This window comes from Fringilla coelebs (genome assembly GCF_963513975.1).
Source record: "Fringilla coelebs genome assembly, chromosome: 14".
NCBI classification, from domain to species: domain Eukaryota; kingdom Metazoa; phylum Chordata; class Aves; order Passeriformes; family Fringillidae; genus Fringilla; species Fringilla coelebs.
The window spans coordinates 10,141,742-10,163,549 of record NC_140040.1 but is presented as its reverse complement, the minus strand read 5'-3'; the positions used below and the strand labels follow the sequence as shown (position 1 = coordinate 10,163,549).

At 45.6% G+C, this 21,808-nt stretch overlaps 1 protein-coding gene and 1 long non-coding RNA gene across 3 annotated transcripts; one reads left to right on the top strand and one right to left on the bottom strand.

Moving 5' to 3' along the window:
• Positions 1 to 2,264: 2,264 nt before the first annotated feature.
• On the bottom strand, positions 2,265 to 16,209 carry LOC311159276. Its single transcript, XR_014616503.1, has 7 exons — positions 16,057 to 16,209; positions 15,392 to 15,447; positions 14,797 to 14,921; positions 11,147 to 11,251; positions 10,259 to 10,423; positions 9,921 to 10,052; positions 2,265 to 2,676 (listed from the first exon to the last, which is right to left on the bottom strand). It is a non-coding gene; the product is annotated as an uncharacterized lncRNA (long non-coding RNA).
• Positions 16,210 to 17,928: 1,719 nt separating this feature from the next.
• IRX5 (iroquois homeobox 5) lies at positions 17,929 to 21,479 on the top strand. Of its 2 annotated transcripts, XM_084215120.1 has the most exons (4): positions 17,929 to 18,374; positions 19,625 to 20,030; positions 20,278 to 21,027; positions 21,152 to 21,479. In XM_084215120.1, the coding sequence occupies exons 1-4, from the start codon at positions 18,126 to 18,128 to the stop codon at positions 21,373 to 21,375; spliced, it is 1,629 nt and encodes a 542-aa protein (XP_084071246.1). In that variant the 5' UTR covers positions 17,929 to 18,125; the 3' UTR covers positions 21,376 to 21,479. The 2 variants fall into 2 exon arrangements, with proteins under 2 accessions (XP_084071246.1, XP_084071247.1); XM_084215121.1 differs by having other exon boundaries at positions 20,278 to 21,269.
• Positions 21,480 to 21,808: the final 329 nt, after the last annotated feature.

Genomic DNA, 21,808 nt, shown 5'->3' with positions numbered 1-21,808 from the left:
ATTACAGATGTAAAGATTATTGTCAGGAATGCACCTTTTTTTCAATCAAGTTAGAACTGAAATTAAAGGAGTTAGAAAGTAACCATATAGTACCATTTAAGAAGGTAAACTATGTTTTGTTCAACATATTTGTGGAGAACTTATCCAAGTCATGTGTTTATAATAATAAACACACCATTATGATTGGGATTCCTGATAGATTCAGACCAAATTCAGCAATCACCAAAGAGCCAGGAAGTCTACTTGAAACAACCTATTATTTGGAATATTTGTAAGAAGAAAATCTGCCTTCCCTGAAATTTTATTTTGTTGGTTTTTTTAGCACTACATAAACAGTATGGCAGTTTAACTATAGTGTTTGATGGTTTTAAGTGCTTGGATGTAAAATTTTACTCATCAGCTTAACATCCATGACAGTGCTCTGTGTAAGAGGTTATTCTGCAGTTCTGGTTTACCTGTGTATTACCACTTAGGCAGGTAAATAGATTCCTAGGCAATCACAAGCATTTCATTAAACATTTCAATCTTGGTACTACAATAGTCCATTTTAAGATAAAAAGAGTCATATGGATTATGGGCTGTCTCAAGAGAGCTGTGGAGGTCATTTGCACTTAGTTCATGGTCAGGGGAGACATGTGACATCACTCCTGAACCCAGCACTGAGAGCTCAGCCATGGCTCAACCCTGGCCTGCTGGATCAGGGCACAGCTCTCACACCTGAAGCCACACCTGCCCCTTCCTCACACACCTGGCACTTTATTTTCCTCCCTTCCATATGTACAATATGCATATTCCTCATCTTTTACCTTAAGGACAAATAAAAGATAATGGACAACACACAACCTGAGCTGGATGCTCAGTCCTTTCTGTGACTGTGCTCTTTTCACCTGGCAGTGCCCCAAGAGGAGACACAAGCAGTGCTGCTGCTCTCAGGTTTCTCTTCTTCTTTGTATGCCCAGGCTGGATCTAAGAAGGCACCTAACCTCCACAGCCTTTGCACAAGAAGGGTCAGTGTGGAAGGAGCTGTTCAGAGCACTGCTTTTACTCACTATGTCTTTGAGTATATCCATACCATTCTAATTTTGGCCCAGGGAATAGCAAGAGCTGTGATGCCTCACCAGACCTCAGCATCTACTGAACAGCAGCCACTCCTGCTGGAGCTGTTCTCCCTTCTCCAGTCAAGGCAGCTGATGTGCCAAAAGCAGTTCTCCTGAGGCATGTGTTGGCTGAGGCAGCCTCTTTGATGAGCAAAGTAAAAGTGTGTTCTCTAGATAATGCAAACACTTGTACCATTCCCACACCTTGACCAGATACATTTTCCTGAAATAGGTGTTTGGCATGTACAGACACATTGGTTCTCTCCCTTCCTACGGGCACACACAAGGAGTAAGTCAAAGAGCTCAGGTTTATTCTGCATTATCCAGGATGCCCCTGGAATGTGAATATTATGCCTGACAGATCTGCACAGCTTTCTAACACATCCAATTTTACCACATCCAAGAGATGTAACTGCACCTGCTGAAAAGGCGACACAGCAGGGCCAGCCCTCAGCAAGTCCTGTCAACACAGCCCCCTTCCCAGACATGACGTCTGCACAGCTGGTCTGTGCATGCCCTGTCCTTTCATCAGAGTGACCCAGGGCACTGATAACTAATATCTGATAACACGATTCACTTTGGCTGAAGTCAGCCTGCATGTGCTCAGGGAAACAGTTCAGTCTGCTTCCCTAGCAGGGAGAGAATGAGCAAGCAAGCGTGCATGAAGCCTCCTTCTTAACCAGCACAGCTGCTGACAAAGGAGCCTGTATCTCTCGCCTTCTCTGAAGTTAATCCCAGCAGTCTAAAGCAGACTTGTGAAAAAAGCATGAATCTGAAGTTACTCTGAAATGCTACTCCAAGGACACATTAGTTCCACTAGAGTCAAAGCATACGCCAGACGCAATAGGTCGAGTTCTAGTCGAAGAGATTGCACAGAAAGTAAGAGCTAATAATTCTTAATTTGGCATAACATGACATTCCCAACAGCTTCTCTCTCTCTCCTTCCAGTAATTGTATCTTGGCGGCGTACTATTAAAAAACATTGCACATAAGACATGTGCTGTTGGGGAAAAAACCCCAAAACCAAAACACCTTTCCTTGTGTTGTGTCATTCCAAAAAATGAAGGCACTTTCACTGAAAGGGAAAATATGCTGATCAAAACAAAAAGGGGACAAAACCTGATTCATTTATTATTACTAAAAAGAAACATTTTTGTAGGAGGCTAGGGCTACAGTAATTTAGACATTAATAAACTGAGCATTGTAACGATAACTATTCCATCGAATAAAAGAATTCTGACAAGAAAGTTTTTCAACAGATATTAAATTAATGAAGTATACAAGTTAAATTCCTTCAAAAATAAAGACTTTCCAGCATTTTACCATAATGACAACATTCAATAGAAAGATACAATAGCTCTTTGTAGCCTAAAAATTGTCAGTTTTATTTTACAAAAATGACTTCCAAAAGCATATTGTCATGACAATTGAGTTTTGAGGAAAAAACAACCTGTCATTTGATAAACAGAAGAAATTAACAGTCAATAAATCCACTTAGGCACTCCTCCTTCCTGTTATCGTTCTCATCTTGGCAGTAACTGATAAGATTTCAGGGAGACTCAGTCATTGATGGCAGGATCTAGAAAAGAAACAATTTTGCATACAGTTATTCTCATTCCCAGGTTCCAATTATTGTATTTCACTAACCTGCACTTAATTGGCTTCCTTCTGCCCCTGACATGGGCACAGTGGACCATGTACTTCATACAAATCACTGCTCCCTGTTACACCTTAACCATGAAAATATGGAGGTGGTTGCAATCCTGTGGTGTTAATATCACATGCTAAGGTAACAGTAACAAAGTCCTGGTAACAGAGCCCTGTTATCCACCAACTGTGAATTGCTAACACCAGCCAATGCTTTAGCCAATAGGGACCAGACATTGCTCATTATCATGCAGCTCATTACTTATGGGATATGGTTGAACTTGAGCCTGCAACTTCTGGAAAATGCACCACTCATCCACAGGAACACACCAACAAAATAAATGAAGGACCAGATGCAATGGTTACAGCAGAATTAGTGAATAGGCAAATTACAACTGCATATTTCCTTCCCCTATTCCCTCCCAAAAAACATTACCCAAGATTTTTTTCTGACTTAGCAAGCAGCTTCAAGAGGAAAGGAGGGCATGGACTGGGCAAAGAAAAAAGCTCTGAGCCTTGCATATCCAGACTGAGTCCCGTGCAACCCCAGGAGGTTGTGTGCATGGCAACCCCACTTCCAACACACAGAGTAATTAATTGTATTCCCACGTTAAAGCTACCATGGCACACCTCCACCTTGGCAGATTTCTAGCTGGCTTTAATCCTTTCCACCTTCCACATGCCAGGTTCCTCACACCAACTGGCCCTCAGTGACAGCTGAGTTTTCAATGCCATACAGTACCTTGATGCAAATGGGTTTTGCCCTTTTTTCCACCTTTTGCTAGGCTACACTGCCACTTAGTCACTGCTCTGACATAACAACTCCACCTTCTCTGCTGCAGTGCAGCTGTACATCCACTGACGTGACAACGGGAAGTGAGGGCTTCATCCCTACAGGAACAGAGCTGCCTTTCAGTTTGCAACTTGCATCATTTTCATGCTGAGGACAGAGCATATGGTCCTTCGAAGGGACATCAAAATAAATATGACAGGTCAGTGCAATCATCATACTGAATGAATTCAAATGATGCCGTATCTAAAATGAAATGTGTGCACATAATAAAGATTCAAATGACAAAAAAATTCCCCTACCCTTTATCCCTTTCTGAATTATTTATGAATTCTGCAACTCCAGCTGTTGCCACCAGCCCAAGGACACTACTTCATTTTGGGAATGACACTTCATATTAAAAGATAAGTTAACAAAAGAAAACAAAAGAAAAGAAAAAAAGGACACTGTGGGCCTTTAAAGACCACAGAAAAACACAATACATCTTTTCCCAGCTCTTACAAACAAAAATAATCAACAATCAATTCTGTTCATGTTTCTCAACTTGTTTCCATAATTCCAGACACAGATTTCAACACTCATGCATTAAGTCAGCCATGCCTTTTTAACCATTGCAGTTAAGCAAGACTCTCACAGCATCTTGGATCCCTCACGTATTTTTATAGGGTTATCTCAGTCTTACAGTTCACCATAAACCATATGCCAACACACCAAAGACTGTGATATTATCTGCACTACTGACAGCTTTTAGTACATAAAATGATCATTCTAAAAGAATAGAATATTTGCATATATGGAATTGCTTTGGGGAAAGCAGTAATTTGTCCACAACTTTAAAAAAAAATGCCTTCGAAGTGTAGGGCACAAAGAATTGGTTTCAAGTAATCATGACATTTAGATGAGCAAATTCTACATAGTGCTGTCTGCCTACTTGTAGACTGCTCTGATTTGGATTCCATCACATCTTAGTTCTTAGATTTCAAATAATTAATTTGGCAATGGGAAGGAGGCAGCTTGGAGAAGGTTTAGCCAGTAAGCACAATTTCTATCATCTACATCAACATGCTCTCCTCTCTCACTTTAAACTAAACTTGTTTTAGTTGGCTGGTCTGTAGAGCAGATAGATAACACAGAGGCTGAGTAAACAGCAATAAAAATTTAGAAATCCACCATTGGTTTTGGTTGCTACTTTATTCATAATGGAATCAAGATCTGAATTGTTACACAGAGCCACCCACTACAAGAACATATTGATGCATTGTGTTCACTGTGAAATTACCTGAAATGGGTGAAAATTTGCAAGTTGCTGAGTGCAGAGGGACATACAGCTCCTAAAGAGGAGCCTTTCGTGACCAACCAATAGCCTCATCTCTGCCACAAATGATATTATTCTGTTCTCTACCCACGATCCTAATTTCACGGTGTTTTCTTCTTTTACTTTTACCTAACTGAACACCAATTGGGCTAACGTTCTGTTCCTGGGAGATCCCAAATGCCACAAGAACTTTTAACCAAATAATTATTTAGGATTTTCTTTTTGTCTGAAGTTATTATTTTCTCCTCCATAGTCCACCTGAAAGTGGACTAACAATTGTCACAGTTCTAACACAGAAAGATGTATGAATAAACTGCAGAGCTTCCAAGGCACCATCATCAGACATCTCCAGTATCACCCACAGATTAAAATAAAAAGCCAAAAATGCACCATTTGCCTTTAGTGCCAAGCACACGGTTCCGACCTGAGCTGGAATGTCAGATATTCAATAAATAAACTCATCTTTGGGAAAGGCAGCAAAGCCAGAGTTGTTGCCTGTCTCACAAGTGAAAAATGCCAATGGCTTGCAAGCAGAGATCTGCTGTTACTCAGTTTGGTACCGTGAGCTCATGCAGTGTTATCCAGGAAAAGGAGATGTTGTTAAAACAAACATTTATTTGCCCTTCAGTCTACAGCAGAGCTGGCACCCAGCCCTGAACAGTCTCCCTCTTCCTCGCTACTGTGGGAAAGCAACTGAACAAGAATCCTCCCCTTCCATCTCCTGCTGCTGGCCAAAGAAACAAAAAGGCACAGAAACAAAGAACAGGCAGAGAACCTGAGGTGGATAAAACGACATTGAGCAGGAAGTTACGGTTCTACACTGTAACATGTGTAGATCTCTTGTAACATTTACAAGAGCCCCAAATTCTCCTGTTGTCACAGCCATATATTTCAGTTTATTAATAATTCTTAATATTCTCCAATATTTTGGAAATACCAGGCGCTATGCACAAAACCTCTCAAAACTGCAATTATTTAGTTACCCACTCAATTATTAGTAACCCACTCAGATGTACATCACACTTTATTTCTGAAAACAAGCAAATTAAAAACAGGAACATATCTCACATTCCAGGGTTGCCATTTAACTCTCAATGCCACAGGTTCTCAAGTGCCTCCTGAAATAGTTTCTAGCTGTGCTAAAGGAATGACATTTGGAAAAAAATCACCTGTGTGCTGATAGGAAAACATCCTTCTGAAGATTTTCACAAGCTAGTTGGATGCAATTGAAGTTAGTCCTCAGAAAATAAGAAAAGTCGTCTTCATGCCCAAACATGCTCACTAAATGCTTCTGGCTATGACATTATTTCATAATTGACACATTACACACAAACAGCCCAAGAAAAGATCTTTTTGTCTATGTCTGGATTACACGGCTGTTTATACCCAGTGCTTCTGCAGAGCCTTCCCCATGTTGCACGATGCTCTTGAATACAAATGACCAATTGATCCTTTCACATGATAGGGTGGGGTTTTTTTTAGTGTTCAGTACTTCTCCTTTTTAAAAAAACTGTACCTCAACGTGGTCTTTAATCCTTACCCTGAACAACTGAGTACATTCATATTAATCTATTAGATGCTTTTCCACACACCTATGGCACTGCATAAATTACTGTAATTTAAATAAATTACTGCTTGAGAATTATCATGTGGTAAAAAACATGTAGTGTTATATGTTATGGAAAGAAAAACGTGCATTATGGTAACTAAGTTTTATACCACAGTATATCTAGGTGCTCATAAACCAGCCATTCTAAACTGTTGAAGGACAAGAATATTAGACTGATCACACAGAACACACGTCAGTATGTCAGGAAGTCAATAATATGAAATTAAATCTACAGTTTATATCGATATATTCTCATGCCCATATTGAGATTCCACATTAAAAATGCCATTAGGCTAGCTGAAGAATATTACTGCAAAAGATATTTACACCTATAGTAATTCTATCTCTGCCCTGGATAACTTGTATTTTCCTTATTATGCATTTGATCTACTGAAACATATTGAAGAAAAAAAAAGTCGGAGAAAAAAAAAGAAAACATAAACAGAAAAAAACCCTGAAGTTCTTTTGTTACATTACTTCACATATTACCAATATTTAAGAATGACTTCTTTAAGACTGCACATTTCAACTACCTAACAGTAAAGAATGAAAAGCTTCTTGCTACAAGCTAAAAAGAAAGTCTTTACCATGCTCCTTGAAGAGCTCATTTTCACATTACTCAGGCTTCATTATGCTGAATCAATATTCGTTTAGTCACTGGGTTATTGACATATTTTAAAATAAAAGTATACCCTTCAGCTACTGCACTCATTACGGGTAATTTGTCTTGTCAGGGAGCAGGGAATATTATCCCAGTCTTTCAGGGGCTGACAGCCCATGGAAATACCTCCCCTTGGTTACAACTGTAAATAATTTTAAGGTAAAATATTGAAAAATCAATGACTGTTTCCTGCAATCTGTCACAAACAAATCAATCATAATCTGCACAGCCAGAGAGTATGATTTGAAGGAGATGAGAGCAGATGTAATTCTTGGCTGGAATCTCTCATTTCAAAATCACCTCACATAATGGTGTCATCATTTAAACACTTAGCAGTCACTGCAACTGCCACTCATAACATCTAGTTGGACAAAACCACAAGGAAGAGGAGGAGAAATGCCACTGCTGTTATGTAAACAAACACTTTATTTCAATGGTTGCAACATTAGCAAATTTCAAAGATATAACAACAAGGCTTACCCCTCCACAAATGTCCAAGGTGCTTTTCCTTCTCAGTGGAAGACTGCCTATAATTGAGCCTCTCAAAATGCAAAGCATTTCTAATTTTAAAACCAAACTATGCTTCATAAAAGGTGAGAAATAATACTTGGTACTAATATTACTTCTAAAAATATTTTATTCACTCCAAATTGCTCATAACAGAATTATGCATCAAATTCTTAAGAGATTAAGAAAGAAGAATTATCTGAGGTACCTTAGTCTTTTTAAGAGCAATAAGGATTTCAATGCTTCTTTGTCCTCTACATATTACATTTCACATCTAATTTTCCTTAAGCACACACTGACTCAACTTTAGTGTAGGAACCACTGCAAAGTATATGCAAAAGAAAGTCATAACCTACATATATTAATTGCTAATATATTTTCAACTTGCATTCAAAGATTAAATGTTGTCTATGGAATTACATCTGTATAAAGGATAAATTTATACATAAAGAATTACCTACTGCACTCAGAATGCTATAAATTGACCAGTGTAAACGTGAATAAATTGTGTAAAACTAATCTATTTTTATAGAGTAACACTAATGCTTAGACCAAAATTATTTCCTCATTTGTCCCCCCACCTCACTACATTTTCACCCCAAATACTACCGTGTTTAAAAGAATTCTCTGCAGATAAAACAGGATAAAACTGTTGTGCAACTGCAACCACAGGCCTAAGCCTGCATTTTTTGCACAAACAAAATTTACAAATGCTCATGGAGTGTTTCCCTCTGGAGTCTATAATTTGAGCTCTTAATCTTTAATGTGCAGAGCCCGTTATCACATACTCATTTTAATCACATTAACCTTAGCAACTCCTAATTCTGAATATTTATCTTACAACTGTGAGGCTAAGAAAAAAATGCAAGCAAAAAGATGAAATTATTTTCTCTTTTCTTGAAAAAAATCCCTTAATACTGTTTTTAAAAATCAAGGAATAGGGCATATTGTACATCTAAGTAAACCTCTCCAAGGTTTGCCTTCCTTTAAAGCAGGCTTTAAGTCTCTTTATCTTCTACTTGGAAAACATACATCTCAAACTCTTTATTGATATACATCAAAACCACTATTGTTTGTAGCAGCTGGACAGATTCCCTTTCTCAGCAAAATAAATTATTAAAAAAAGAAAAAAAAGAAACAGAAGTCTTAGACCAGAAGAAGCAGTTAGTGCCTTAGAGGCTAAGTAAGTGTAAATATCAGTCATGAAGAAAATCAGCTTATTGTGGGGAAAGGCCACTCCACAGCGAAAGGAAGCGGGAGGAGGCAGTGGGGGAGCGATTGCTAAAACCCAGAGTAGCTCCTAGAAATGAGTTGCAGTTCCCCACTTTTTGCCTGGATGAGATCTATAATGAAGCTATCCAACAGACAGCCCCAGGCTCCTCAGCCCCCTCAGATCTCCTCCCTGGCCCAGGGACACAGAGAGAGGGAAGCTCCGCTCCCCAGGCTCCCCATTGTGCGAGGGGGAAGCGTGGCGCACACAGAACGTGTCGGCAGCTTCCCCCAGTGCCACTCCCCTGAGCCAGCTTCTCATTTCTTGTGACAATCACCTAATTAGGTGGGTCAAGAATTGCAGAAGATAGAAGAGATTCATTCTTCCTTACATGCCAGTTCTCCTGTTTGTAAAAAGGAAGGCAATGGCTCTTCCACTCCATTGTAAGGCACTTAATAAATGTTAATAATAATTAAGTCAGTCACATCTCCCAGACAACACCGTCAGATTTTTTTTGCAATATTTCAGAACTATTTGGCTCAGGAGGGAGCTCCCACAAGCTCCAGACAGAAGAGGACTCACAAATTCCATCCTTCAATGCAAGAGGTCACAGAGGGCTGTGCCACAGCAGACATTTCACAAGCCCTGAGAAGCAAGAGCAGCACATGCTGCTGCGCTACAGATGTTAATAGGTCAGCACTGTGAGTGCAATTTCCTGCTGGACAAAGCATTAAGATGCTTTAACAGCTAGTAGGACTGTGAAGTCTTTCTGGTTAAGAAGTTGAACTAGATTCAATTTCTTGAATGAAAAGATGGAGTGGTTTTTCCCCATCTTTATCAAGAAACAAAAGCACTACTGGTTACGGAAAGAGCTGGAAAAAGAAAGACACTGGCTTTAAAGAAGCTGTGAGCATTTCCTCTAGTACCCAGCTTCTCCATTTACTGCTCTCACTCATAATGTTCATTTAAGCTACTGGTGTATGTTCATTTATTTAATGCAGCTCCACATGATCACTGAACAATATAGCAATGCCATATTACGTCATGCAACACTACTGACATGACACTATTAGCAATACTCTACCTAATGAAGTTTACAAAGTCTTCATGTTTGGGAATTACAGAAGGATGAAGAATCCTGCTTTGAAACAGCTCCTGTCTTCCAGTTCTGTCCTTCCCTTCTTCAGCATTGCTGAGACCATCTCACTGAGCTCATCTGGAGAGAACAAAAACAGAAAGAAAACAACATACTTATTAGATGCACTGTGCAATTTTCTCAACAGAAATGGGAATAAAGTTGATGTATCTGGAAACATTAATTCTGCATTTTGTAAGTGACTAAACCCAGCACCACAAAGGAAAGTGCCCCTGCTCTAATGCTTTGCTTAATGAATCATACCACACTCACAGCAGATTACTTACCATTAACTCTGAACAGGACTTAATATGGTTAAAAATACTGCAAGACCAGCTGCATTCTGGCTCTGTACTAGGTCTCTTCCCATATTCAGGAAGGTACAGGATAGGATGGACTGCTGGCTTCATTTTCCCCACTGTGCATCTCACTGCTTCTCTTTTGGGTGCAATCTAGAAAGGGAAAAAAAAAAAAAGGGACATACAGAGAATGGGGGCTGGAACAAAAATACAGTATTTGTTGCTAATTCAGACAGCATGTTTCTCTGACAAACAAGGATTACAGACTGAACAATGCAAGGGTTTCTTCCCCCATTGATCCAGTACGTTTGGTAAATCCCACAGACAGTATGTTAGTGTCACATCCCACTGGATGGTGTTCAATCCTGCATATTCCAAGAGGTGCACCACAAACAGGTGCCTATGGAAATCAAAGACCTGAGGAATGGGGCAGTTTAATGGCATTTTGCTAATGAAACAGTAACAGCATTAATCACTTGCTCAAAAGCACAACAGTTTAACAATTATATGAGCATGGACACCAATTTACATCCGAACATTTCTGAGACAAGCAGAGTTCCTGTTAGGTAAACTGAGGCCAAGGTTACATGAACAAATCTAGGTCATAGGATGTGTCAGAAATGCAAGGAGAAAACAAACCCAGGTCTAGCTCCTTGCCGGCTATTAAGTTTTCCAATCCCTTCTCAGCCAGCCTAAAAGTCTCTCCACCCTTCTGCAGCCTCCTCCCAAAGAACTACCTGGATGATCTCAGCTTAAGTTTTACTTAGGGACACAGCAGCACAGTGTATATTACAGGGATTATCAGCTGAATTTTAACCGAAGCAATAAATTAAATACTGAAATAAACTTAAGAAAAAGCATAAAGGAAAAAAATACCTTTAAAATTACTTTTGAAACGTGGGCTCTACGGAGTTGTCCTCTTCCCAAGAGACATTCATGAAACCTAATGCCCACAGGAGCTGGGAGACAGCAAGGTCCTTCCTAGATAAAAGCCAGAAAGCCAGCACAAACAAAGCAATTCTCACACTGCCAATATCATAAAGAAGTCGTAGGCAGCTTTTTATAATGACAGAGTATTCTTAATAAAAGCTTCAAGCAGGTTTTACAGCTGCATATTATCCAATGAAACCAGTAATAAACAGCACTGTAGAATTATTTAGTGCAACTCCAATATGCCGAGAGTCTCAACCTGGGTTTTATTTATCACACAGGCTAAAATGTTTGTTCTTGCTTTACAGTAGCAGCCAAGCCTGTAGCTATCTTTTCTCCCAGCACACTGCCATCTGGATATTGATACTTTGCTATGGGATATGAAAGAAGAGCATAGTTACCTAATACAGCTTAATTGAAAACACAGGACCTACATATTAGACCATGCATTAGTTTACACAAAATTAAATCTGAAGGGCATGAAAATTTCTGTAGATGTCAGCAGAGAATATTTCAGAGGTAAATGCTGTGTTCTTCATCTGTGCTAGAAATGCTAAAAAATATGTGCTTACAAGAAGAAAAAGCTTGGTTTTGCTCTGTTGGGAAAAAAGAAATTGCTTAGAATGGTGCATCTCCTTCAGGAAGAGCAGGAGAGTAATCAGTCACATGTTTATTAGTACAGTAAACTCTGTTATGGTGATCCATATTCACCTTGAAAGGTCCAACTGGTTTGTTTTTCTCCTCAAGCAATGATTTAATAATAAAAACAAAAAAAATGCTGGTTCTACAAATACATTCACTTTAATCTGCAAAAACCAGCTTTAAGAATCATCTACATCGGCACCACTAACATTAAAAAATACAGACCAAAAAGCTCTAATAAAATCCCAGAAATTATGAACTGTTAAAAAGAATTCCTTGGGTGTAAGGCCAGAAAGGCTACCTGGCTTTATGTTCCTCCTCAGAGAGGTACTGCTGAGCTCTTGCAAACACCAGTCATAAGGACTGCAAATATATGTAAGTAAAGTAGATAAAGCACAAAATCTTTGGAACACAACACTGCTATTAAGACACTCATCTCTAACACCCACACTGAAGGCCAGATTCCAGCTGCAGGAGCTCCCACCATGCTACAGCACCTGCAGGCAAAAGGGAATTTGCCCCCATGAGGGAAGCTATGGGCTCATGTACATCCCATAAAACAGCACAGGGAGCCACAGCCATCCTTCCTACTGAGCTGCTCCTCATTTTCTATAAGAGTCAACTAACAGTAGATGTGGCTTGCTTTAAGTGAAAAACTTGGTTTAGACATGAAAGAAAGCAGTTTTCCATTTTTCCCTCAGAGTCTATTTTCTGCATATGTCCATGGAACTGTAAGTAAAATAAACCCTAAAGACATTCTTAACTTAGTCCATACTGTGCCAACAAATTCAAGCAAATAATGCCATTTAAGTTAATTACAGGAAACTTCAAGGAAACTGAAATGCAGTTTCAGGTTCTCCCATGATACTGTCAAGATCTTTGGAGTTACATGCTCAGTACAATAAATAGGTGCTTGAAAGACTTGTCAGCTGCACTTCTGTATTTTATTCCACACATTAAAAAGGCTGCTGAAGCAATTTGAAAAAAAAAATAAGACTAGAACTGATAATCAGGCTTCTTTTAGCAAACAAGAAGTGATTTAAAATAGAAAGGCTTGGAGAGAAAAACAAGACTCTAAGCTACCTAATACCAAATGCCAGGCACAGAGGAGTAATTCTAGGTGTTCACGAGTTTACAACTCGCTCTCAGACCACAAACGCTGAGAGTGTGAACAAGGAGCATCCTGGGCAAAGGAAGTGCAGGAAAAAACAACAGAGCAGCTGAGAGTGTCTTGCTCAGAGAGCTCCTCCTTTACCCAGGCTAAGAGCCACAAAACACCAGGACTTCCCGACCTGGAACTCCCAGCACTGCACCTGAGGGAAGCAGCAGCAGTGTCTGCAGGAAAGGGCCCCTAAGTTTTACAGCCAATATTTTACATGCATTTTTTTTGCTCTTGCCCAGTTAATAAGGCATTGATTTAACATAGAAAGACACAGGCCCCTCCCTCCTCTTTGTACACTAATTGGTTTTACTTTGGTCGTGCAAAGACGAGAAAGAAAATTTTCTCTTCATGTCTAACTAAAAGAATGAATATTCACATGTATTTATTTTTCTCTTACAAGCTGTTAATACTTCTCTTATCAGATGTTTCAAGCAGCAATTTCCACTACCATCTGAGCCTCACAGGTTATTTTTTTTTAATAGGATAGCTTTAAATGAAACAGGGTATCCTGTAGGGGAATTACTATTTAATTTTTTTTTCTTTAAGAGGATTCCCTTTAGCGTCACATACATAATTGTTGGGTAATATTGTCCCAAATTGAACTGGAGAAACACATTCAGTGTCTAAGGTCAGGTATGCTGATAAAGAAATATCAAAAAGGTTTGGAGCAAACAGCCTCCTTCTCATCTACCCCTGTAAAAAGGAAAAAAAAAAAAAAGAAAAAAAAAGCTGAAATGATCTCCTAATGCATCTCCCTTCATAATTCATGCCGAAAGATGACATTTTCTCAGGATCTTAATTAAGATAATGATGAACACCTGTGTCGGCATTCTTTGGCAAGACAGCATTATCCATCATAATCTTTTAAGTACTCTCAAAAAAACCCAACAAAATTGTATGACGGAACCAATCTGTTGCCTCTCCTTGCACTAAGTTTTACATCTCAGACACACAGAAGAATGATTAGATCTTTAAAGACTGCAATAAAAACAGGATCGTTAGATTTTAAAGTTTCAACAGAAAGTAGCTATTAAATTAATTAAATTTAGGTGTATCATATCCAAGATAGCCAAGTTTAACTCCATTCACTATAAGCCACCTGGAACCAAACCACTTACAGTTAGAGCCTAGCAAGAGCTGTACTTTTAAACAATAGTTTGCTGCTACTTTTAGGATCATTCTGCCTCTTTCCATTTGCTTCTCCCAGAAAGAAAATATTCTCAGCTAATCCTTACTGTACAGTCATGCCCTGATTTATTAAGCCATTTTATGCTGTACCCTATTTGCACAATCTAAATGAAATCATGCAAAAGAAACCGGAGTACAAAAAACAAATACGCAAATCCAAATGTTGCTATATTTTGGGTCACGTTTTGCGCAGTCATCTCAAATCCAAGTTCCTCTCATACCAAAAACCCTACTGGAGTCCACCTAGTAAACTAACCAATGACCCTTTTAATAGCTTTGCAGGACCCACCAAACAGACTGAAGACTATAAAAATAGGGATTTAAATTATTTATTTATAGAAGCTGAAGCTAAATTCACATGCCTAAATTTAAATAGTGTGAACAGCGCACAACCAGACTGTAAATCTTTCCCACTGTTAAATATGATTTTAAGGACGAGCATTTTTTCTATTGCATTAACAATTTATCTTCCAAAAAATTCTGAGAAAAATATACAAAGTCCAGAATTTTAATATCAACCTGAACTGTTATAGTTTCACTGGCAGCTGCAAAATACACAAAGTCCTAATAGCAAGAACTCATCCATACCTTCAAACGCACGTACCTTCAGCAAAAACGTAGAGAAGCAGCAAATGTATCCTCAAGCCCCACGTTTGTTAACAGCACTGATGAACAACATAAGAGCCTTGAAACAAACTTATTTCCCTTCCATCAAGTGGTTGAAAAGTCCTGCAAAGCAGATTAGTCTTAGGCTTTCACATTTTAATATGCTGCTATCAGAGGAAAAAGTTGCTGTGACTAGTCATTCAGTAAAGCTATCAATGTGCAAATAAAGCAGAAAATAGAGACATCCTTAAGAAATGAGTCTCAAATTTGATATAAAGTGGAGGTGACAACCACAGCAATAGAACTATAAACTAAATGTTTCAATATCTTGAATAATTATCTACAGTCCTTTTAAAACTGCAAAGAATATAATAGTGGCATAATGTAGTGAGAATGTCAGTTTGATAGGCACTTACAATCCTGACGGCATAAGAGTCCTATCACTACCGTTTATTAATCAGCTCTGGTATTATGTTTGCAAGGCATGAAAGTATGCATGAACTCACCACAGTTTCCAAAATGTATGCCTACAGAAGAAAGATTAGTGGAACATCAGAAATAAAGAGGGTAATTTTACATGACGTTAACCTTACCTCCTCTTCAAAAAAGTCAGATGCCATGGGAAGATGGTTAAAACTTCTGCTGCTTCCTACAAAGAAAGGAGCACAGAAAAGCAGTTAGTTATTCTACTCACATATAAAATGAATGTTAAATGTATAAAACTTGACCAGATGATATCTCACTCCCCGAACAAGGGGGATTGTCAGAGGATTATGACAGAAGAGCTTTCGAGTGGAGAAAGAAATGCAATGCTCCAGAGCGATCGCTATAATGAAGCCGGGGACAAATACCGGTGACACCGTGCAGTCGAAAACTGATGAAAGTGCACACCTGTGTGGATTGAGCATGTAAGGGAGCGTGCGAGCCGGGGACAGACCCGTCCCATTTACGGGGGCAGAACCACACGGAGTTTAAAGAGACGAAATTCGGCACACCGCACATTAAAAAATTAAATTTGGAAAACAAAACGGGGGGCGAGGGGAACGCAAGAGGACAGAGGCGGGAACGGCCAGACCGAGCGCGGCTCGGCAGCAGCAGAGGAGGAGCCGAGCCCGGCGCGGCCCCACCAGTCCCGCCCGGCGCTGCCGGGACCAGCGCGGGGTTGGGGCCGAACCGCGCCGCCCGTCAGGGGGCGCCCCGCGGCGGGGCAGCGCCGCCGCCGAGCGCCAGAGGAGCCCCGCGGGCCCCGCTCCCTCACCTCGGGCCGGGCCGGGCTCAGCGCAGCCGGGCTGCTCCGGGCCGGGCCGGGCTCAGCGCGGCCGGGCTGCTCCGAGCCGGGGGCGGCAGCCGCGGCCCGCAGCGCCTCCGCGCGCCGTCCTGTCAGCGCCGCCTCCGGACTCCGCCGCAACCGCGCCCGTGCTGCCACCGCCCTTCCACACCCCGCGCTGAGGGACAGCTCCGCGGGCCCGTGGAAGCAGCGGAGCGCCCGCCGCCGGCGGGGGAACAGCCAGTCATGCGCCGGGACGGCCGGGGGCGGGCCTGGTGGGGCCGCGGCCTGATGGGTACTGTAGTGCAGGGTACGGGGGGTGACTCTGCCGTACGGCGGGCAGCGCCCGCCCCGCCGGCCTCGGTCCTGCCGCTCCCCCCCAAGGCAGCGGGGACAGCGCGCCCTTCCCGCCCAGCCCGGCCCTGCAGCGCGGCCGCTCGGCAAGTCCCAGCCTGCGCCCGGTTGGGGGGCTGTGGATGCTGCCGCCGGGACGGAGCCCCGGAGAGAGAGAGAGGGAGGGACGGACGGAGAAAGCGGGGCGGCGTCGGTGTCGCCTCCACGGCGACGCGGGGAGCTCCTGCCCCGGCCTGCCCGTTTTAAAACACAGCCCTGCTCCTCGCGTCTCCGCGTACGTCGCGCGGGGGAGCGCGGCGAGAACATTAGGGTCGGGAAATGCAAAAGTTACAAAAATAAATAAATTCTGAAAATATAAATCTTATGCTATCCTCCCCCTCCCTCGATCGAGAAAGGCACGGCGGATCCCGATGGCCAGGGGTCCACGGCCGCCGGAGCAGCTCCTTTCCTCAACCGCAAGGGAAAAAATATGCGAGGAGGGAATAAATCGGGATATGTTTCTATTGAGAAATATATCTGGTGGAATCACAGGAGATTACATCTTCTGATCGGCAGGGATTTATCCGGGTTCATATGGTTTTAATCTGCTTTCGCCTCGACCCTTCATTGAGCCCAGGGCGGGGGGAGGATACCCGGTGTGTTCCTTAGATCCGCGGGCAAACCCTCGCTCTGAGCGGTGTCTGCGGACCCATCTCAGCCCCGTCCGCTCCCCTCCGGATCGCCCTTCTCCTACGACCGGCGCTGGGAAAGACTAAATCCGAGCCCTCCGCGAAGCTGATCCTCGCTCCTGGCCGGACCCCGCCGCCGCTCCGCCCGCACAGCCGCCGCAACAGGTCCGGTGGCGGGGTGGCCCCTGCCCGCGGGAGTGACCGGCCGAGCAGCCCAGAGACAGGGCTGCGGCTCTTCCCCGACGAAAACCTCCTTTTTTGTTAAGAAAATCAAAACTAACAACACCAGCAGTCCGCCGTATATCCCACCTCCAATGATTTAGCGGAGGGAGGGGCAGGGGCAGAGAGCACGAGGAGGGGTGGCTGTGAAGAGGGGGAGCCGGGCGGCTAATAAATCTTATTAAAGATCTATTTTTTTTTTCATATACTGATTGGCTTGCATTCCGGCGCAACGCGGCTCCGCACGGTATTTAGCACATGCAGAAAGTTGGAGCTGATCTTAAATGGCTCGGAGGTGACTGCAATCCAGGAGCCGGCGCACTTGAGCCTCTGAGCGCTGGGGAGGGCCAGGGAAGCGCGGAGCCCTCCCGCTGGTTGGGCCCGGCCGCGGCAGCCCAGCGGGGTCCTGCCAGTCCTTCCACTGACAACACCCCGCGAAGGAGGAGCCTCGCCGGGCCGCGCTGAAGGCGTCAGGAGCTGCAATTTCCAACTTAGCATCTTGGCAGGACCCTTCGGAAAGCGAGAGCGAGGAGGAAGGGGGAAAAAAAAGCCCCCCAGTGCAAGGGGGAGAGAGAGAGAAAGAGAGGAGGGGGGGAGGGAAAGAGGGGAAAGCAAGGGGGGGGAGAAAAAGGAGGAAGCGGTGCCCGGCTGCAGGCGAAAGCGGAGCAGCAGCCCCGGCGCAGAGCAAGGTGCCGCCTCTGCCCAGCTGGCGAGGGCGGAGAGGCGCCCGCGAAGCCCCGGCCGCAGCCGCCCCAACCCGGCAGCGCGGCGGCTCCCTCCCGGCGCCTTGGGCTCCCGGGTATATGTGCGCGCCTGGCCATGTCGTATCCTCAGGGTTACTTGTACCAGCCGTCAGCGTCCTTGGCTCTCTATTCCTGTCCGGCGTACAGCACCAGCGTGATCTCCGGACCCAGGACCGATGAACTTGGGAGATCTTCTTCGGGCTCCGCTTTTTCCCCTTATGCCGGATCTACTGCCTTTACCGCCCCTTCCCCGGGTTACAACTCCCACCTCCAGTACGGCACCGACCCGGCCGCCGCCGCCGCCGCCGCCTTCACTTCCTACGTGGTAAGAGCAGCCGCGGGCAGCCGACACCGCGCCGGGCACGACGGCATCCCGTGGGCGCCTGTCCCCCCCTCCCGGGCCTGCTTTTTGTTCCCATTTTATTTTTGAGATCTCGGGGACAAAAGGGAGCGTGGCTCCCCGCCTCGCCGCCCAACTTTCCCGCATCGCCGCCGTGCCCTGCCTCACACTGTTGCTGGCGGCAGCGGCGGGCAGGGCCGGGCGCGGGGGGAGCCGCCGGCACGGCCCGGGTGAGCAGGACCACGGCAGGCGGGGACCGGTTTCATTCCCTTAAAAAAAAAAAAAAAAAAAAAGTATAAAAACACCTATCGTAGTTCTGCAACAATTAGCTTGTTGTGATTGAAAAGGGAATGAATTCAGGACGGGTCGGCGATGGGAGAAATCCCGGTGATAAATCCAGGCAACTTTCCCCTGCCCGGCGATAATTAGGCTTAAATATTGCAGAGCTCTAATCCCATGGCCGCGAGCTGCTCCGCGGGGCTGCGCGGGGAAGGGAAGGGGAAGGTAGGACACTGCGCCGCCGTGCGCGCCCGCGGGGCACCGCGGGGCCAGTCCGAGTGCGGGACATCCACACCGCAGAGCTGCGGCCACAGCCAACGCCCCTCAGTTCCCCCCCAAAACCGGCGACTTTCGCTCAGCTTCTCCTCTATGTTTAGGGCAGAGTTTTACAGTTCCTTCTTTCCTTTTTCTGTATAATTTTCTTTTCTTTTACCTTTCTATTTTTGCCCCTTCCCCCCCTCCCCCCCCCCTTTTTTTTTTTTTTGTTTCTCTTTTATGTTCTTTTCTTCTTTCTTTTCTTCTTCCTTTTATTTTCTTCCTCCTCCCGTCACTGGGCAGGGAGGAGCGGCCCAGCCCGCCCGGCCGCCTGGGCCCGGCAGGTTGTCTGCCGCGATCGCAGCGCGGGGGGGGAAGGCTCCGGTCCCCCTGCCGCTGTCCGCCCCCACGCCGCGCTGCCCACTTGCTTTTCTGCTCCTACATTTGGGGGAGAACCGCTGGATTGCTGCAAGCAGCCGGTGGTCTCCTGGGGTCGGAGACTACGGGCCCCGGAGAGCCCCCAGGGCCCTTCCTCCCGGGAAAGAACCGGGGGACAAGCCGGGCAGGGCCCGGCGCCGGGGGAGAGGCGGCGGGGCGCGGGCAGGGGCTGCGGGCAGGCCCTGGTGTTGCCTTTGCCCTGTCATTGCCGCCCCGCGGCCGCTGACCTCGCCCCGCCGGGCCGCTGTCCCCTCTCTCCCCAGGGCTCTCCCTACGACCACACGCCGGGCATGGCCGGTTCCCTGGGGTACCACCCATACGCGGCGCCGCTCGGCTCCTACCCCTACGGGGACCCCGCGTACCGCAAGAACGCGACGCGGGACGCCACGGCCACCCTCAAGGCCTGGCTCAACGAGCACCGGAAAAATCCCTACCCCACCAAGGGCGAGAAGATCATGCTGGCCATCATCACCAAAATGACCCTCACCCAGGTCTCCACCTGGTTCGCCAACGCGCGGAGGCGGCTCAAGAAGGAGAACAAAATGACCTGGACCCCACGAAACCGCAGCGAGGACGAGGAGGAAGAGGAGAACATCGACCTGGAGAAAAACGACGAGGACGAGCCCCAGAAACTGGAGGAGAAGGGGGACCCCGGGACTCCGGACACAGGTAGGACAGCGGGCTCGGCCGGGTCACCGCGGCCGCGCCCTCGGGGCTGCCCCGGCCCGGTGCGGCGGTGGCGGGGCGGCCTGTTCCCCCGAGGATGCAGCCGGGGCGGGGGGAGCCGGCGGGCAGCGGAGCGGGCCTGGCCACGGCGGGGACCGAAGGGTGGGCGGCGAAGTGGGTGGGCGGGTTTGGGGGCGCAGGGCGAGACCGAGAGCTGCCCCCCCACCCCTGTCCTTTCTCCCCCTACCAGGAGCGGCGGATCCCAAGGCAGCGCCGGGCTGCGAGCGCCTCCAGGAGTCCCCCGGCCCTCGGGAGGCCGAGAGCGGCCTCAGCGACTCGGATTGCAAAGAGCTAGCGGAGGAGCGGCTCGACGGGCCGCCCGTCCCCCACAAGGCGCCCGGCGCTTCCCCGCTGGGACCGTGTCCGGCGGGCCGCGGGCCGCCGCCGGCGGGCGGCGAGGAGCCCCCGCCGTACCGCCCGCCCTCCGCCGCCGCCGGGCCGCCGCACGCCGCCGACCTGCACCCGCTGCTGCCCGCCGCCACCGGCGCCTCTGTCATCCACTCGCCGCAGCAGGCGGCCCTCGCCAAGCCCAAGCTCTGGTCGCTGGCCGAGATCGCCACCTCGGCGGACAAGGCGAAGGAGGCCGGCGGCGAGGCGGCGCCCCCCGGCCCCGCCGTGCTGGGCGGCAGCGGCCCGTCCCGCTCGCCGCCGCGGCCGCGCTCGCCCGCCGCGCAGTGCCCCTTCCCCAACGGGGCGGTCCTGCCCCGGCCGCTCTACTACACGGCGCCCTTCTACCCCGGCTACACGAACTACGGCTCCTTCGGGGCCCTGCACGGGCACCCCGCCGGCGGCCCCGCCGCCGCCGCTCCCGGCGCCCACTTCAATGGATTAAATCAGACTGTTCTCAGCAGAGCCGAGAGCCTGGCTAAAGACACTAAAATGATCAGGAGCCAGTCCCAAGTAGACCTTTGCAAAGACTCACCTTACGAACTGAAGAAAGGTATGTCCAACATTTAATATCGGCTTCTCCTTCCTATCCCCTCCTGGGACTGTGGTTCTGTTCCTTTTTTTTTTTTTCCCCTTTTTTTAATTTATTTGAGAGAAATAATAAATTGCTTTGGCAGTTATTTTTCCAGTACCAAAAGAAAAACAAAACAAACAGAAAAAGACCAGCTCCCCCCTCCCTCCCAGCCCCTCTTCAAAAGTTTATAGAGTCTATTTGAAATGGCTGGTGGAAACCGCCCAGAAATGTCTTAAGCAAGTGAAAAGCAAACGAGTGACACGCTCTCTCTCACACACACAAAGAAGAAAGATTTGTATTAAATCTTATTCTGTATATTTAATGTAGCTTTTTTGTATTTAAATTGATAATACAGTATCTTTGAAGTAAATTATGAAATCAAGACAACTGTACAGGCATTAATGTTGTTTTCGTAATATAAATATATACATTTCTGTGTCTTTTTCCGAATTGTTTCATAGTTTTAAAATATATATATACAAGTTTAATTTAATTTTTTATGCCTATTGTTTTTTTTCCTTGGGTGTGAGTTAAACTATAATGCAAAAACGAGACAAAAAAAGGAAATAGGTTATACATATTGGATTAAAAAAAACCCCAAACCTGCAGCCGCCTTTGTAAAATGCAAATATTTAATTAAAAGAGATTTTTAACAGAATCAAAACCACTCTCTTTTTGCAACGGGCAGATATGTGCATAGCTGCGGAAAAATAAAAGCATGTCTTAAAAGAGACGCGGGGCTCCATTTAGGACCTCTCAG

Excerpts from the sequence above, each read along its gene's own strand:
- IRX5 (XM_084215120.1), top strand. The coding sequence starts at position 18,126 with ATGTCGTATCCTCAGGGTTACTTGTACCAGCCGTCAGCGTCCTTGGCT. Across the intron at positions 18,375-19,624 it reads CCGCCTTCACTTCCTACGTG|GGCTCTCCCTACGACCACAC; the intron begins GTAAGAGCAGCC and ends CTCTCTCCCCAG. Across the intron at positions 21,028-21,151 it reads ACCTTACGAACTGAAGAAAG|TTATTTTTCCAGTACCAAAA; the intron begins GTATGTCCAACA and ends TTGCTTTGGCAG.